Source organism: Lathyrus oleraceus, chromosome 5 (assembly GCF_024323335.1).
Source record: "Lathyrus oleraceus cultivar Zhongwan6 chromosome 5, CAAS_Psat_ZW6_1.0, whole genome shotgun sequence".
Taxonomy (NCBI): Eukaryota; Viridiplantae; Streptophyta; class Magnoliopsida; order Fabales; family Fabaceae; genus Lathyrus; species Lathyrus oleraceus.
Genome location: NC_066583.1, coordinates 240462056 through 240481052, shown reverse-complemented (window position 1 = coordinate 240481052; position 18997 = coordinate 240462056). Strand labels below are relative to the sequence as shown.

The window sequence follows — 18997 nt, the reverse complement described above, 5'->3', positions numbered from 1 at the left end:
ATAACTAGTTTGGATTCTGAGTTTATGACGTGCAATGTCACCAATTTCTGAACATTGTGTTCCAATTCCTCTTATGCGCTAATCATGAAAAGTTCTGAAAGATGTTCAAGTTGTTGCTGCAGTGATATTTCTACTTCTATTATAACTCACTCCAGAGAAGCTTCTTAGGAGACGTTATGTTTCTGCTACAATGTTCTCTTGGTTTGTGCTTCTAGACTTGAATCTGATCATCAAGCTTCTGAATAATGGCAAGCTTCTGAAATTTTGTTACTTAGATGAAGATTTTGAAGATCTCAAGCCAGACTTTGATGTTATCAAGGTTCTGACTAAAGAGTCTGAAGATTCTGAAGACACTGAAGATCTCAAGCCAGACTGTTGACAATGTCAAGGTTCTAATTGAATATTCCGAAGTTTCTGAATCTAGCTATATGTTTCTTCATTTCATGTTTCATCAACTTTCATCAGAACCAATGAATTTTAAGATAAGATTAAAATGGACACGTGATCAAATAGTACATAGTAAAAAATCAAATATTCCTTCCACTACCTGATATCATGGGAAAAGAATGTACTATACGTCACACCTGTCACTGAAATTGTGGCAAAGGATAGTACTATGTGTCACTCCTTTCACCAACCCAACAATGAACATCTGCTCTATTTGGTATCCCCATTTTCCCTCCAACGGTTTCTTTTCTTATGGTATATAAGTGAGACTTGGAGACTTGAAGAAATGTTAAAGTTGTGTGAAGTATAACAATTTGACAAGTCTATTTTTTTTATGAAAAGCTATCATTTTTTTACCCAGTTTTTCTTTAAGTGTTTGTTTATCGTTTGTGTAAAATATGCTTGTGTATAAGCATCTTGTAAACATAAAACTTTGATTCAAACTGTTTGCTTGTAATTCTTTAAGGAGACTAGGGTATAGTTGAATCCTTGAAACACAAAGAAAATTGTTCTTTGTGATTCCTTAAGGAGACTAGGGTATAGTCGGATCCTTGAGAAGACAAAGAAAGTTGTTCTTTGTGATTCCTTAAGGAGACTAGGGTATAGTCGGATCCTTGAGAAGACAAAGAAGGTTATTCTTTGTAATTATTCTAATCAATTGATTATAGTTGATTAAGGTCTTGTGTATAAGACAAAATTACCTTGGCGGGTGGACTAAGGTAGCTTTGAGTTTCAAGCGAACCAGGATAAAAATACTTGTGTTTTTATCTCTTTTTTATTAACATTTAAGTGGTGTTTTTGAGTTGGTAAAAAACTTTTGTTTTTAAAACCCAATTCAAACCCACATTTCTTGTGTTTTTCACACCTTCAAAGAGAACCCTAATAAAGAACTACAAACACAAAGATGAACACATTTTTTTGTTGTGCCAAGGAATAGAATACAAACACAACTAATACATTAATATATAAAACACAAATACAAAACCGAAATATACAATTTCTACCAAGGAAGAAAACATTACCTGCACTTGGATAAAGAAGATGAATAGTTATGTCCACAATAAACTTGTTCGAAAACCAATCAAGAAAATGAACTGTAGCATGAATCCTAAACATGAACCTTAATAAAAAATTCATAAAATACTTAATAAATAATAATCAAATAGCTGAGAAGAAACTCAAATGGTGGAAGGTGATACACAAACCCATTTCTGAAAATGGACGAAGAGTGAGAGAGATTGCAAAAGGAAGCCGAATACATAAGAGAAGAATGAAAGATGATTTGGATTTGTTTTTGGAAGATATTTGTAAGTCTCATTACGGTTTATAAACCGATGTCACATATCAGAGAAGCCCTAACCGGGAGAAGGAAGAAGATGAACAAATAACAAAGAAAAAGAGGAAGAAGGAAGAAGAGGAAGATGAAGCATCAGGAGAGAGAAAAGAGGACAAGAATATGGAGAAGTTTGATAGAAGAGAGAAAAAGAATAATACAAAATAAAAATGAAGGTAAGAAAAAGTAATTGCAAGTGAACCATGTGACATCATCAATTGAACCAAACCTAACAAGCAAAGGCATAATACAATAAATATGTAGTTGGATTTGAACAATGTGACATCATTAGTTGAAAAAGTAATTTTTGGACCAAAGTTGTCCTCACTTTGGTGAGGTGGAAGATTTAGAGTAAATTGTAAAATAGAATTTTCCACAACATCTAATTTTCTTATTTATAAGTGACTTCACTTGCAACAAGTTTTTTCAATTCATTTTTAGGCTCAACAAGTTTTTCAAACAAGGTTGATACATCCTAAGATTTTAGATCGTGCGATTTCTTAATGGTGGTTACCTTAGGTTGTTATTCTCTGCACATTGATCTCAAAATTTGTTAGCACAATTCTGGTTAGATATAAATTTACTTAAATTTTTTAGCTTGTTGATTAAGTGGAGAAAGTGCATATGCATGGATACTATGGTTTTATTGGGTCCCTTACGGAATAGTTTATACTCCTCAATCAACATGTTAATTTTAGATTTCTTTACCTCTTCACTATCCTCATAAAAGACTTGAAGAACATTTCATATTGATTGTGCAATCTTATGATGCGAAATCGAGTCATACACTTTCGCTTAATACAAAAATGAAATTGTTTCTCGACTTCAAGTCATAAGATGTCTTTTTAGTTTTGTTTTCAGACCAAACCTTTTGAAAATTTATAATGGATACGTCATTGACATCACTTTTATGATTAAAAGATCCACCCATAATATCAACCTAAAATATTTTGTCTAATGATTAAGTGACCGTACATATTAACCTTCTAATAAACGCCTTTAAAAATCATGGATGTATTATACACTCCTTTCAAATCATCATTCCTCATATTTTCAAAAACTATATTTAAAGAGAATTTTATATTTTTAAAATATATTTCATATTTAATATATGAAAGTATTTCTAAGCGAGTTATTTCATGTGATAAAAAATTATGCAAAAAAAATTAAAAAAACATCAGAAGCTATATTCTTTGACTCTAAAAAGGACTAAAGAAGTTAATATTATACAATATTAAATAAATTAAAATTTTGCTAATTCCTTCTTAAAATGGTAACTTATAAGTACAACTTGACTCAATCAAAGTCTTCTAGAATGTATGACTATAAGAACTATCAAAGGATACAAATTCATACCCATAAATTACTACCAACTGCCCAATCGGTCCCACAGATTACTTTCACATGTCGGTCTCACCTTTTCTAGACGCGTTTTGCACTAATTGTCATTCGTCTCTACCTAACTAGAAGAAAATTACTCACAATATCTTTGAATCACTAAATCATATAATATTAATCACAATCCACATAGTATAATAATATATACATATGAATGACAAATTCCATTTCAACCTTTGACAATTACACACGCTATACCCTTCACCTTCCACGAACCTTCATTCAACTTTACCAATCTTTATTTAACTTGTATTGTTTTTTCACAATATTATCACCTACTTAATTTTCTCAAACAATTTCTTAGAGTAACCATGAACATGAACATGATGAACAACGATAACAATGAACAATCCTTCTGGCAATTCAGTGACCAACTAAGACACCAAGCATCAAACTTAGCAAACCTGTCACTAAATGATTCAATTTGGAGCAACAACAAAAGACCTGATCAAAGGAGAAACTTTGATGTCAAAACCAATGGAGTTTCTGATATTAACAACTCAAAGCCTAGTGATTTCAATGATGGGTGGAAGATGATGAACAATTCTAATGGATCAGTTTTTTCCATGCCGCATAATAATTCATTTGCTGGATTTAATAAAGGGCTTTATTCTTCTCCTTATCTTAACAACAACAACAACAACCTTAACCACAACAACGTTAACAACATCAATCTTAATGGTTACAAATCAGGTTTTAAGGTTGGTGATGAGTTTCAATTACCTAACAAAGGTGTTAAGAAGAATCTCAACAACAACAACAGTAGCAACAAGAAGCATGGAGATAACACTGATGTCGGTAAAACTTCTGTGGACAAGAAGTTCAAAACTCTGCCACCGTCTGAATCACTGCCTAGAAATGAAACTATTGGTGGGTATATCTTTGTTTGCAACAATGATACCATGGCGGAGAATCTCAAGAGGCAGATCTTTGGTGAGTTTCTTCTATCCTTTTTTGTTTTTCTCTATATGATATTGTTATTATTATTGCTATAATATTTTTTATCTATTTATCTGTTTTTTAGCTATAGTGATTGGGAACTTTATTGCAATAGGTTTTCTTGTTTTCAATTTCATATTTGTGGTGCTGAACATGATTGTCAAATCGAGATTCAAACTGTGATTTGAAAGATCTGTCTTTTGAACTGTGAATTGAATCTTGTTATGAATAGTTGATAGATACATGAAGTTTTAGGCAATAGTTCGTTAGAAAGAATCAGGATTCATTGAAGGAAATAAAGATTCACTCTAATGAATCATTATTCAAGATAAAATTCATGTCTTAGTGTTCAAATTTGGCTAGGTGTTAATGATTTCTATATTGGGCCTGTCTTAGAGCCGTCTTGAGTTTCTGAAAGACTTGTGTAGGTTTATCACAATTCAACCATGATAAAACAACCAGAGTCTTTATCTAAAACCATTGTCTACCAGTGACATTTTATGAGGTCCTAATTAACTAAGAATTAACTGTGACAAATTTTAAACTCTATGCGGTAGCCCGCCTTATCTTTGTCTGTCTATATAGAACTTTGCTCTGTCTTTAAACGGCCTCTCACAAGTAGATGGTGTGATTGATCTTTTTCAGATTAGACGGTCTTGTACCCGATATTGAGTTTTTAAAATAAAAATGCATGTCCAATATAGACACACACTAAAAATTGGTATGAACTGGGTTCAAATTTGTATTGAATCAAAGTATGACTCACATGTATCATAAGATGCTTAGATTTTGCAGAACAAGTTAACTGAATCACCAATAGTCTTTGGTGTTAGTGTTGATTATTAGAGGAAGACACTTAAATTTTTCTTAGTATTTGTCCTTTTTTTTCTATGAAATTGAACTGTTTAATTTGGTCTCTAAATTATATGTTTTGTTGGTAAATATTATAGGTCTGCCTCCAAGATACAGAGATTCAGTTAGAACAATAACTCCAGGGTTACCCCTTTTTCTGTACAACTATTCCACCCACCAACTCCATGGTATTTTTGAGGTATGTATCATTTTTAGAATCAATCTTCTCTCATCAAGTTTTTGATTAATCCATCACTTGTTACATGCATGAGCTAATACTTGGTTTTGTTTTGGATTTTTAGGCTGCAAGTTTTGGAGGAAGTAATATTGATCCAACAGCTTGGGAGGATAAGAAATGTCCCGGCGAATCTCGTTTCCCTGCTCAGGTATAATAATCACCAATCCGATTATATTATCATTCTGATTAGATTTAATTATTTGAGCTTATTTACAATAACACTTATTTGACCTCCTCTCAAGGTCTCAGGTCGAATTCCGTTAAATGCAAACAACTTTTGTGTTGTGTCAGTCCATACAGAGATTTTTGCTTAGTCAAAACTTATGAATTTTTATACATGATGTTATCAGGTACAGGTGATCAATAGAAAAGTTTGTGAGCCACTAGAAGAGGATTCCTTTAGACCAATTCTTCACCACTACGACGGTCCTAAGTTTCGTCTTGAACTGAGTGTGTCTGAGGTAACATCATCCTCAACTTGCACAACATTGATTTTTCTATGTATTGTTTTTTAAGCGCTCTGAATTAAACTGTGTTTTTATTTTGATTTCAGGCACTGTCTCTTCTGGATATTTTTGCAGATCAGAATAGTTTCAATGATATTTTCAAGGCTATACCAGCATAAAATGGTAGAAATAAAAGAGAATACAAGAACCTTAAGTTATGAAGAAAAATAGAAAATGAATACTGTGGACTTGTAAAGAAGGTCCTAATATATGACAATGAATATGGTGGAGGAAGATTGAATATTCAGCCTATATATGTATAAGTATATGAGTTTTGATGTTATTTGTATATAGAGGCTGTTATGCCTAATTTCCTCCCTTTTTATTGTGAGTGTATATCAACCTATAAAAGAATACAATAAGAATGAACTAATTTATCTTATAGCCAATTATTATGTACTATAATTTATCTTCTTAGCTTGTTGATTAACCTAGCCAAAAAGCATATGTTCACATGCGTTTTTTTTCCAACGTAATACTCATGATAGTGTATCTGGGTCTTTGGATTCTCGTTTAGAGCATTAATTTATTTTGGTGGTTCCTTCAATGGGTTTGCCAGCATGGCAACCATCTTTTCACTTTTTCTAATTTCAAACATATGTCAACGTGGATAACAGTGTAATGTGAAGCAACGGTTCCTGAAATGAGTTTTAATTAATATAAAATTTAATTAATATAAATACTAAAATTAGAGTTGTGAGATTATTATTTTAATTAATATAAAATTTAATATGAATAAAATATTAATATATAAAATAAAGATGTGAGATCCAATCTGAGTTCTTCAGAGTTGCACCATTGGAGTGAAAAAGTAGTTGAGTTGCTTCAAGCTGACGTGGTTTAATAGGTCCCACAAAGAACTCAAAAATGGGTTCACGGTTGAAGATGCTATTGATTTTGGATCTTTAATCGCTATGAGTATAATTAATTATGCTTTTTAAAATAGATTTTATTTGAAGTTATGATTTGTGACTTTTAAGTTTAAATATGATTTTTACATTAAAATTATAGTTCAACTCATATTTTTGTAAGAATTTATCTAAATATAAATTACTTTATATTTTAATCATTTTTAGGAAGAATCAATTTTAAATAATCAATTCACTTAAAAAAAATTATTGTATAATCGAACACATATTTTTTATAAAACAAACACGGATTTATTTTTACTTTTAAAATCTTTTAAGACTCATAAGCTAATATTTGCAACTTAAAAAAAACATCTATAAAAGTATATTAGAATGCCAGAAAAAGTATGAAAACAACCCACTAACCAAATCATATATTCCCTCGTCATCAACCATTAGATCTAATTAGTTGATCTCTAATTAGTTGATCTCCCGTATTCTGCATTGCATCAAGCAGAAACGGTTATAACCATTCATTCTATATAAGCTCATTCAGACGCCATGATAGATATTATTCCATTCATTCTTACAAAATACAACTCTTTAGCGTCACTGACTCAGACGTTAAAGTGTGAATCTTGTAGTGAAATGAAAATTGAACACAAGGACACCATACTTAAATATCACCACACTAGGAGCGTAGTGAAATGAAAATTGATCGTCTTCACCCTTAAGATAGCCCACATGAAGTGGTTTAAACCCCTATCTGACGACTCCATCACTCATGGAATAAGTTGTGTGATGAATTCACAACCCAATTCACGGCACAGAAGAGGCAACCAAAGAAAATAGTCGTCCTTAACAATATGAACTAAAGCATACCCTCAAATGTTGTTTGGAATATTCGCAAAGAAAATGATGTGCTTTGACTACAAGCAAAGTTAGAAAGATCACACCATTTTTGTTAAAATTTCATTAGGAGGATAATGTACTATTATTTTTGTTAATGTTGAGGATACTATTGTTATAGGAGATGATTTGATACAAAAACAATTGCTCAAGAAGAAGTTGTTTGAGGAATTTGAATTTAAGGACTCTTACCAACTTAAGTATACTTAGGGAATTTATGTGGCCAACTCAAAGAAAGAGACTTTTAATATTAATATGATTGATTCGTAACACTCCCCCTCAAGATGGGTAATATATGTCATATGAGCCGAACTTGAGAATCCCTAAGTGACTTAGTGAACATAATAGTCAATTAGTCTTCAGATTTGACAAAATATGTGATGATTTCTCCTGAAAGTACCTTGCCCCTTACATGATGACTTTCTATTTATATGTATTTGATCCATTCGTGGAAAACCAGATTAGATGTAATGTGGGGTTCCACTTGATTTTCGCATATGAGTTTTATGGTATGAAGATCTCGCAACCTTTAGTCAGAATTCTCAAGAAGTCATTAGTAATTAGTCTTTGAGTTGTAATTCCTTGAGAGACTAGGATATAGTCAGAATTTCTCAATAAGTCTTAAACTGTGTGTCTTTGAGTTTGTTGTATTCAGTTTGATTATTGGATTAAGTCCTTATTGAGAAGGCAAAATCACTAAGACGGGTGGAGTGGATGTAGCTTATTAACAGCGAACCAGAACAAAAATACTTGTTTATCATCTTTATCATTATCTTTGTTGTTTTAGTTATTGGGTTACAAAAAATTTTTAAGTTCAGAACTCAATTCAAACCCCTCTTTCTTGTGTTTCATGCACCTTCAGAAGTCGGTTATTCAACCCATCTGATTAGCTAATAGTTCATAACTTTGGTTGGTGTTCTGAATTAGGGAATTGAACACCGTACCAGTCTGTTAGGTCAACATGTTAACCATTTCTTGGTCACTTTCGTCCATTTGCGGTCTCATAGACATAAGGGGTGGTGTATTCAAAGTCGACATCGTTTGAAGGGCATAATTTGATCCTCTCGATAGTGGCTCCGTTTGACTGGCGTTATTTTTTATCATACTTGAGGCCGGATATGGATTATATAATGGCACAACAGTCATTGTGTTATCATCATAAGTCAACGTATTTAAGTGAAGGCATGCCATCATCGTTGTTAGCATACTATATGGGTGTTCTCGGTTTCCCATAGGAAGTGTAAAACTTGGAAGGAATGGTAACTTAAGGTCTCGCAAAGTTGGTCTTATGACCGAGGGGTTAAATGGGAAACTCCCTGGTTGTGGAGAAATTGGCCCTTGTGTCGGTGTCGACAAAATTGGTGTCGATGACGCCATAGGAGCAGTCGTTCTAACAGGATTTAAGACATCTGCATCCCTAGAGCTTTTGAGAATTTTTATGTGAGTTAGAAGTTAGGTTATTCGTAGATGGACGTGTCATCTTAGGCAGAGTTTTTCCACTTCTTAACGCATACACAGATAAATACCAAGAACATTTCATGCATCAAGAACGATTCATAAAAGAAAAACACAATAATTGTAAATTTAAATTTTTTACACAAAGGTCCCACTGGACGTGCCAATTTGTTTACCCCTACTTTTGATAAACAACCGCTAGTCTCTTAGAAAAGTTACTTGCAGGATTAATTAGTGAATCTTAGGATATATGTTCATAAATTCTTAAAAGATTGTTTCATTTTTTGTTTTAAATGTAGAAATAGATTCTAACTTTGTAAGGAAATAAAGACAATAACTTGTAAAGAAAATAAAGGGATTTCAATAGTGTTGAGATCCTTTTAAAATGTAAGATGTAAGACAAGTAAATTGATGAAATGAGTGTGAAAAGTAAGAAAAAGTACTTTTCTTAAATATGTAAAGAATGGTGTGCAAGATCATACATGTTTTCTCATTGACTCGTGTCTCACTCTTGTTTGGGTACTTTGAGTTTTTGCAGTTTTTGTAATGATATTGCCACCTTGAATCCTAACACTGGAATCTGTATACATACTAAAACATAAAACTGCCTACAACAGTTTTATTCCTAGCGATCGAGACATATCTAGTTGCATGATTTCCACCCTTCTATCTTACTTTCATATGTCTTCAATGCATGGATAAGATCAAAAAACAATTACTCAATATGATCTCATCGCTTCGCTCTAACTGCCACTGTCGATCAGTAGTTGTTAGATGCCCAAAAGTGCTTCTTTGAGCTATCATATGTGGGCATCTTTCACTCTTATTCCTTGCTAATGTGGTCAAAACCACATTCATTTTACATAGAATGCATCACATTGATAAGCAAGCTTGGTGCCTTTGATTTGTGTGTTATTGTGCAGGAAAAGGCATGAACTAATTGAAAATGAAGACACAAGAAAATTGGCAAAGGAACCAAGTTCACAAGCATTCTATCTGCCAGCTCGCTAGGCGAGGATGTGGCGAAGCAAAACCTTCGCTAGGCGAGCTCCTGGCGAAAGGCTCCAGTAAATTGGTTAATTAATTCGCTAGGCGAACTGAAGGCGAAGTGGCAGCGAATTCAGTCTGCTTTGGTGAAAAGAGCAGCCAGCACTAGCTCGCTAGGCGAGGCTCTAGCGAGTCCCCAGCGAGCATTCCAGTAGCAAAACCTCTCAACCACGCTGGGGCGAAGGTTGAAGCGAGTTCTTCGCTAGGCGAAGGTCTGTTCGCTAGGCGAACATGACAGTTCCACAGGCCCAGTTTTCTCTGGGCGCAGGGGCATTTTGTGCCCATTTTTGGCCTTCGCTAGGCGAGCCATTCTGCTCGCCTAGCGAACGTGACAGTTCTGCACTTGTCTATAAGTAGCAGGTGCCACTTTTTGAGCCCATACCACTTTTTACCAACTTTTCCATTTTTTGTACTTTCTCTTAGATATTTTACAGCATTGTTTGGAGGGATTTTTGATGCCCTAATTTCATTTCTCTTCATCTAGCAACCATCTTCCACAAAAAGAAGGTGGATTCCCATCCAACTTCGATCATTCGACTTGGATGTTGATCAACCCTCTTTTCTTACTTGCCGACCAAGCTACCATGAAAATGAGTAGCTAAGTCTCCATTTGTCAAGGTTAGATGTAGGTGATTTCCAAGCTTTGTGTGTAAATGTAAGGATCCTCATTTGTAAACTCTTTAACGGTAAATATATGATGAAAACTTTGTTTCTATTTAAAACTCTTTGTGTTGGTATTTGATCGAGAGATGTTTACCGATTCTTGACCTAGGTTTTCATCCAAACTTGTTTGTTAGCTAGAGATAGTAACGAATGATTTTGTTCACCATAAGGTTGAACCAAAAAGTTGTCATTTTGATAGATTGTGTTCGAGAGAAACAATGGATCAAAATGACAAAACTCACAATGGGTGTTCGAGAGAAACGCATTGAGAGGACTTTGTGAAATTATTTATCATCTAAAGGAGTTTATAAGATTGTTGACCGAGCAAATACATGCAAAGCAAATGTAATCATTGAAACCTAACTTTGACAATATTTCTCATATTAATCAAAACATAACTTTTACCGCAATTAATTACTTTGTATGCAAGATAACTTGATTAAAACCAAAACCCTAGTGTTACATTAAGTTAAGATTAATTCAACCATTGAACGGCAGTGATATCTTACAATCTCTGTGGATACGATAACAAAACCCGACACTTAAAAACTGTTTCAACAAAATGGCGCCGTTGCCGGGGATTGTAAATTGATATTGCGAGCATCGCATTGGTTGTTTAAGTTTTAGCTTGTGAATTTTTGACTTGTGCTTGTAATTCGTTTGGTTTAGTGTGCAGCTTACGTTTTATGCGAGGGAAAATCCCTGTGGACGAACTTCTTTTTGATCCGGAGATCGAGAGAACCGCAAGGAGGCTCAATAGCAAAACAAGACGTAGGAGGCAACAGGCTAGGCAACGCCAAGAGCAAGGAGAAAGTTCTTCAACCACAAATCCACACCCATTCGTACCAAACATGGAGCCACAACCACCACCACCGATTTCTACTCCATGTATCAACAGTCCAAGGAACACCGCTCAGTTTGCTAACCACACAGGAAGGCAAGCTGAGATGAAGACGGGAACTCTGAATTTATTGTATGGGAGTCCATTCACCGGAATGGACCATGAAGACCCATTTGCTTTTCTCACAAAATTCTATGAGATAGCATTGGCTGCCGGAGTGGATCAGGCTCAGGAGCTTCCGTTGTTCAGACGTTTATTTCCTCACGCTTTGCTCGGTAAAGCAAAGGATTGGTATCTCGATCAAACACCTGCCGTAATGACAGATTGGAATGTGTTAGAGGAGAAATTCATTGAAAGATTTTTCTCTCATAACCGATTCATGGAATCAAAGACGGCCATCTCGGTGTTTTCTCAAGGAACCAGTGAATCGTTGAATGAAGCGTGGGAGAGATTCAAGTCCATGCTAAGGAAATGTAAAGGGCATGGATTTGATGAATTAACTCAAATCCATATCTTCAGAAATGGACTTCAACCAAACTGTAAGACGTTGTTGGATGCCACCTCGGGTGGCTCGTTGATGTCAAAGAGTGCCGAAGAAGCCACCAACATTATCAACCGTATGGCTTTGAATGATCTTCAAAGTCAAAGTCGTGGAAGTTCTTTAAAGAAGGCGGGAGTGCTTGAGTTAGGGACGAATGATGCCATACTTGCCCAAAACAAGCTCATCTCACAACAAGTGGAACTTTTAACGCAACAAATCAAAGAGTTAAGAGAACCGTCAAAAGTTAAACAAATAGCTTGTTGTGAACTTTGTAAAGGTGAACATGACACCGGATTTTGTCCACCTCCCGGCTTTGACGAAGTGAACTATATGGCCAATCAACGGGACTATCAACCAAGACAACAACAACCTTATCAACCGCACCCTCAACAACAACAACAACAACAACAATTCCAAGGGAACCAAGGGTTCCAACCTAGAAGCAACTATTATCATAACCAAGGTTATGGAGGTGGTTCTTCTAGCCGTCAAAATCCTCCCCAAAATCCGTATCAATCTCAACAACCGCCGGTAGTCAATTCTAAATTGGAAGAGACATTGACGCAATTCATGCAGATGTCAATGGCCAATCAAAAGAGTAATGACGCGGCCATAAAAAATCTTGAAACTCAAGTTGGGCAACTTGCCAAGCAACTAGCTGAACAACAAACCGGTCCTTCTTTCTCGGCCAATACGCAAACAAATCCTAAGGAGCATTGTAAGGCGATTGTGACGAGAAGTGGAAGGGAGTTGGGTAGTGAAAACGAAAAAAGAGTGGAGAGTGAAAAAAGAGAGAAAGAGAAGGAGATTGAGGAGGAGATAGTGGAAGAAAATGTTGATGGTGAAGTAGGAGTGTGGAGTGATGAGGAAGTAGTTGAAAAGAATAAAAATAATGGTGAAGTTGAAAATGAAAAAAATGTGGAGATTGAGGAGAATAAAAATGATGAGGTAATAAGGGAGGTAGTGAAGAAGCCGAGATGGAAAAGCGCTAGAGTAGCGAAAGGGAAGGAGGTAGTGAGCGCTACTCCTGTCCAAAACCTTCCTTACCCTCATGCCCCTTCCAAAAGGGAAAATGAACGGCATTACGCCCGGTTCATGGATATTTTTAAGCAATTACAAATAAACATTCCGTTTGCTGAAGCTTTGGAACAAATGCCAAAGTATGCCAAGTTCATGAAGGACATACTAACCAAAAAGCGGAGGTATACGGAACCGGAGACCATCGTCCTTGACGCGAGCTGTAGTGCCATCATTCAAAGGACGCTTCCTAAGAAAGAGGTTGATCCGGGAAGAGTTACATTGCCGGTTAAAATTGGTGATGTGTATGTCGGAAAGGGACTTATTGACTTGGGGTCGAGCATAAATCTTATACCTTTGTCAATTATCAAGAGGCTTGGCAACATCGAGATTAAGTCCATCCGAATGACATTACAATTGGCGGATAAGTCGACGACCCATCCTCATGGCGTAGCCCAAGATGTGTTGGTGAAGGTCGACAAATTCTTTTTCCCGGTGGATTTTATTGTAATTGATATGGAGGAAGATGATGATGCTCCGCTCATATTGGGCCGACCATTCATGAAGACCGCAAGAATGATGATTGATGTTGATGACGGTTTAATGAAGGTGCGTGTTCAAAATGAGGAGGTCACCTTTGATCTATTCGAGGCGATGAAGCATTCCAAATATAGACATGATAGCTTTCGAATCGATGTGATCGAAGACGCTATTATGGAAGTTTCAAAGCATATTCACGAGATATCTCCTATGGAGTTAGCTCTCGACGACTCATTGGAGGTTTTCACTGTTGAAGAGGAGCTAGCTCTTGAGGAATGCTTGAAGGAACTTGATAGCTTGGAAGACCTACAACCGTGGGAAGTAGAGGAAGAAAATTTGAAGAAGGAGGTAATTGACGAGAAAGCGTCAATTGAATTAAAAGAGTTACCTTCGACTTTGAAATATGTATTCCTTGATGATACCGAGGGCAAGCCGGTTATCATAAGCAACCTTTTGACAATTGAAGAAGAAGCCCGTCTCATATTTGTGCTAAAGACCAATCAAGAAGCTATGGGTTGGACTCTTTCCGATCTTAAAGGAATTAGTCCATCCTATTGTATGCACAAGATTTTGATGGAGGAGGATTTCAAGCCGGTGGCTCAACCACAACGCCGCTTAAATCCTACAATGAAAGAGGTTGTAAGAAAGGAGGTGGTGAAGCTTTTGGATGCGGGAATGATTTACCCGATCTCGGATAGTCCGTGGGTTAGTCCCGTGCACGTGGTTCCGAAGAAGGGTGGAATGACCGTAATCCGTAATGACAAAGACGAATTGATCCCGACTAAAGTTGCCACGGGATGGAGAATGTGTATAGATTATAGACGGTTGAATACCGCGACTCGTAAGGACCATTTTCCACTCCCATTTATGGATCAAATGCTTGAAAGACTATCGGGCCAACAATACTACTGTTTTTTAGACGGCTACTCCGGGTACAACCAAATTGCGGTTGACCCGGTTGATCATGAGAAGACGGCTTTCACGTGTCCGTTTGGAGTGTTCGCATACAGAAAAATGCCTTTTGGGCTTTGCAATGCGCCGGCGACATTCCAACGATGTGTCCAAGCTATTTTTGCCGATCTAATAGAGAAAACAATGGAAGTCTTCATGGATGACTTCTCGGTGTTTGGTGGGACGTTTAGTCTATGCTTGGCAAATTTGAAGACGGTGTTGGAAAGGTGTGTGAAGACTAATTTGGTGCTAAATTGGGAAAAGTGTCACTTTATGGTGACCGAGGGGATTGTGCTAGGCCACAAAGTCTCTAAAAGGGGGCTTGAAGTGGATAGAGCTAAGGTTGATGTAATTGAAAAATTACCCCCTCCGGTCAATGTGAAGGGCATCCGTAGTTTTTTGGGGCACGCGGGGTTCTACCGGCGCTTCATCAAGGACTTCTCAAAGGTGGCTAAACCTTTGAGCAATTTACTCGCCAAAGATCAGGTATTTCTCTTCACCGACGATTGTTTGCAAGCTTTCGAGGTTTTAAAAGAAAAATTGGTTACCGCTCCAATAATAGTCGCTCCCGATTGGAATGAAAATTTTGAACTAATGTGTGACGCGAGTGACTATGCCGTTGGAGCGGTACTTGGCCAAAGAAAGGACAAAACTTTTCATGCTATACATTATGCGAGCAAGGTTCTTAACGAGGCTCAAATAAATTATGCCACAACGGAAAAAGAACTACTCGCAATAGTGTATGCTCTAGAAAAGTTTAGGTCCTATCTTATAGGGTCTAAAGTCGTGGTGTACACCGACCACGCGGCGATTAAATATCTGCTGACCAAGCCGGATTCGAAGCAAAGGCTCATCCGTTGGATCCTCTTGTTACAAGAATTCGATGTCGAAATTAAAGACAAGAAGGGGTCGGAAAACTTGGTAGCGGATCATTTATCCCGCTTGGTGAATGTCGAGGTTACCGCATCTAAAAAGGAAATCCGGGAAGAATTTCCTGATGAAAAATTGTTTAAGGTTCAAGTTAGGCCGTGGTTTGCAGACTTTGCAAACCACAAGGCTAGTGGTTGTGTGCCGGCCGATCTAACTTCGAACCAAAAGAGGAAGTTCCTTTCGGATGCGAAGTATTATGTTTGGGATGACCCATACTTGTTTAAGTTGGGTAGCGATAACCTGTTAAGGAGATGCGTAACTGGTGATGAAGCCCAGAGCATCCTTTGGCATTGTCACAACTCGCCTTATGGCGGTCATTATAATGGGGTTAGAACGGCCACTAAAATTCTTCAATCGGGATTTTATTGGCCAACTATTTTTAAAGACGCACATACCCATGCGCAAAGTTGTGACAGTTGCCAAAGAAGTGGTGGGATAGGTAAGAGAGATGAGATGCCTCTCCAAAATATCCAAGAAGTGGAAGTGTTCGATTGTTGGGGCATAGATTTTGTTGGACCTTTCCCACCCTCTTACGGGAATGAGTACATGCTTGTAGCTGTTGATTATGTCTCTAAGTGGGTTGAGGCGATTGCCTCACCTCGGGCGGATGCCAAAACGGTGATAAAATTTTTAAAGAAAAACATCTTTTCCCGTTTTGGAACACCCCGAGTGTTGATAAGTGACGGAGGGTCACACTTTTGCAATGCACCTTTGGAAACAATTCTAAAACATTATGGTGTGTCGCATAGGGTGACAACTCCGTACCACCCTCAGGCTAACGGGCAAGCGGAGGTCTCTAATCGAGAGATTAAGAGAATCCTAGAAAAAACCGTGTCTAATTCTAAAAAGAGTGGTCCCAAAAATTGGACGAAGCATTGTGGGCCTACCGTACGGCCTTTAAAGCTCCAATTGGCCTAACTCCATTTCAATTGGTATTTGGTAAAACTTGCCATTTGCCGGTTGAATTGGAGCACAAAGCCTTGTGGGCCCTAAAATTTCTAAATTTTGAACATGAGTTGGCCGGTAACAAAAGGAAAGTACAACTACTTGAGTTGGAGGAGATGCGCAATGCCGCATACCACTCAAGTTGGTTGTACAAGGAAAAAGCAAAGAAATATCATGACAAGAAGATCCGAACCAAAGAATTCATGCCCGGACAATTGGTCTTATTGTTCAACTCCCGGTTGAAGTTGTTTCCCGGGAAGTTGAAATCAAAATGGTCCGGGTCATTTCGGGTGAAAGAAGTAAAAGAATACGGGGCCATTATCATTGAAGACATGGACGAGAAAGACAGTTGGACCGTGAACGGCCAACGATTGAAAGTGTATCTCGGCGGTCATGTGGATCGCGAGAGTTGTGCTCAGCCGCTCGATGCTCCTCTGTGAGCATCGCACCGTCGAGCTTAGCCGACGTTAAACAAGCGCTAGTTGGGAGGCACCCCAACATTGTAAGTATTTCCTGTTTTATGTTTGATGTTGTATGAGTATTGTGTGCTTTTTCAGGCTGGATGACATGCAAGTGCTGCATTTGCAAAAGCACTTGCTGTCATGCTCGCTTGCAGCTCGCTAGGCGAGGCTGCAGCGAGCGCGCTCGCTGGCTGCTCGCTAGGCGAGGCAGTAGCGAGCGCACCAGTACTGTTCTATTTAAACAGTTCAGCAGGGCAGTTTTGCCCTTACCCTAAAAATTCTTCTAAACTGCTCTGCTGAAGAGTGCGATTTGCCTTCTCAAATTCTCTGCTGTGCATCCATATCAACAACATTTGTGTGTCGGTCAATTGCAAACACTTCCCACTTCTCCTTTCCAAATCCGTTTACCTCAAGGTTTGCCCTATTGCATGTTTCTTTTGTTGCATTATTTATTTCCAAATTTGAATGGTAAATAGGATAGGTGTGATAGGAACCTTGAGGTTGCATGCAATTTCGGGAGTTTGCAATGTTGTGCATTTAGGTTTTTAAATTGGGGATTTACTCTTACTTAGGTTTTCCATGAAATTAGGTATCCCCAATAGCATAGAACAATTCATAGTCATGAGAAATCATTGGGTTTTGCTGTGGAAACCTTGTATGTACGGGTTTTGGGGGAAACAATTTTGAAAATGCAGAAAACCCCAAAACCCGTAAGGTTCGCTAGCACTCGCTAGGCGAACCTGGGGCGAGCATTCGCTGCCACTTCGCTAGGCGAAGCAGCAGCGAGCAAACCAGTCCCTTATAAAAACTGTTTTGGTTCTAATCTGTTTGTTTCGTGTTTGTTGCTTTATCTCTTGTTTTGCAGAATGGAGTCAAGATCTAGTGCTGGCAAGAAAAGAAAGGGTGCGGCAACTACTTCACGAACCGTGCCGATCCAATTCGATACCGACAAGTTTGTCGGTGCAAAGCAAGCGGCACGGTACATCGCTTTGGAGAAGCGAAAATTTTGCCTGAGAAGCGTTTTCTGATCAACCCACAGGGCACGTATAGGAGTTTTGCCGGGTTGATCGATACAAAGAAATGGGATAGGTTGATAAATCCCTTGGAACACTATGACATCGCTACAGTGCGGGAGTTCTACGCTAACGCATTGCCAGATGATGATGAGCCCTTCACTTGGGTCTCTAGAGTGGCCGGTCGGCCAGTTCCTTTTGACAGGGATACGATCAACCAAATCCTCGGGGAGCCGCTTCAGCTGGGTGCTGACCAAAGAGACCAGTACCATATTGACCTCCGGCTGCACAAGGATGTCCCAGCAATTACGGCCGCCCTGCTTTTACCTGGGAAATCAGTTGAGCCGAATCCATCTGGGGTTCCTGTGAGATATCATCGGGAGGACATGACTCCCATGGCTCAGCTGATTCTACTTCTGGTTTTGACCAACATACAACCCAAATCCCACACATCTACTGTGCCGATCCCAGTGGCACATTTAGTACATTCCATCCTCGCCAATGTCGAGATTGATGTGGCGAGGATCATTGCCAATGAGCTGAAGACGGTAATAGAGAGCGGACTGAAGTCGGGGGCTCGGGTGAATTGCCCCCTTGCATTCCCTTGTTTGATTATGAGTCTGTGCATTAAGGCACGAGTGCGACTTCCGTCTCGGGGTCAGGTTAGGATCCCGGCTCCTATTGATGACCGGTATGTGGCAAAATACTGCAGAGCTAAGGCCACCGGCAGCAGTGCAGCCTCAGGTAGTACTAGGGTTTCTGATGGTCCTAGTGCTTCTACTCCCAGGGTCGATCCATACCTGCGGGCTGCGTGTGAATTCAATTTCGAGTGGATGGCAGCATCGCAGAGGGCTATGATTGACATGCACGACTCGATGCAGCGTTTGCAGCTGCAGGGTAGTGGTGCACATGCTTTGATGACACGGGAGCAGTTTCTGACTAATGCAAATTGGCCCGTGGACGTGCCAGTCTATTCTGAGGGGGTGGGAGCTGATGATGATGATGAGGATGATGATGAGGCGACCGGTTCTGAGGCCGGTAGTGAGGAGGAGTCTTGAGCCCTTTGTGGGTTAAGTTTTTGTTTTTGTATTTCAGTTTTTTTATTATGGCATTTTTATTTGTA

The 18997-nt window shown here is 38.2% G+C and overlaps 1 protein-coding gene across 1 annotated transcript; it reads left to right on the top strand.

Moving 5' to 3' along the window:
• Positions 1–3299: 3299 nt before the first annotated feature.
• On the top strand, positions 3300–6102 carry LOC127083400 (DCD domain-containing protein NRP-A). Its single transcript, XM_051023713.1, has 5 exons — positions 3300–4111; positions 5068–5168; positions 5272–5355; positions 5558–5668; positions 5761–6102. The coding sequence occupies exons 1-5, from the start codon at positions 3490–3492 to the stop codon at positions 5830–5832; spliced, it is 990 nt and encodes a 329-aa protein (XP_050879670.1). The 5' UTR covers positions 3300–3489; the 3' UTR covers positions 5833–6102.
• Positions 6103–18997: the final 12895 nt, after the last annotated feature.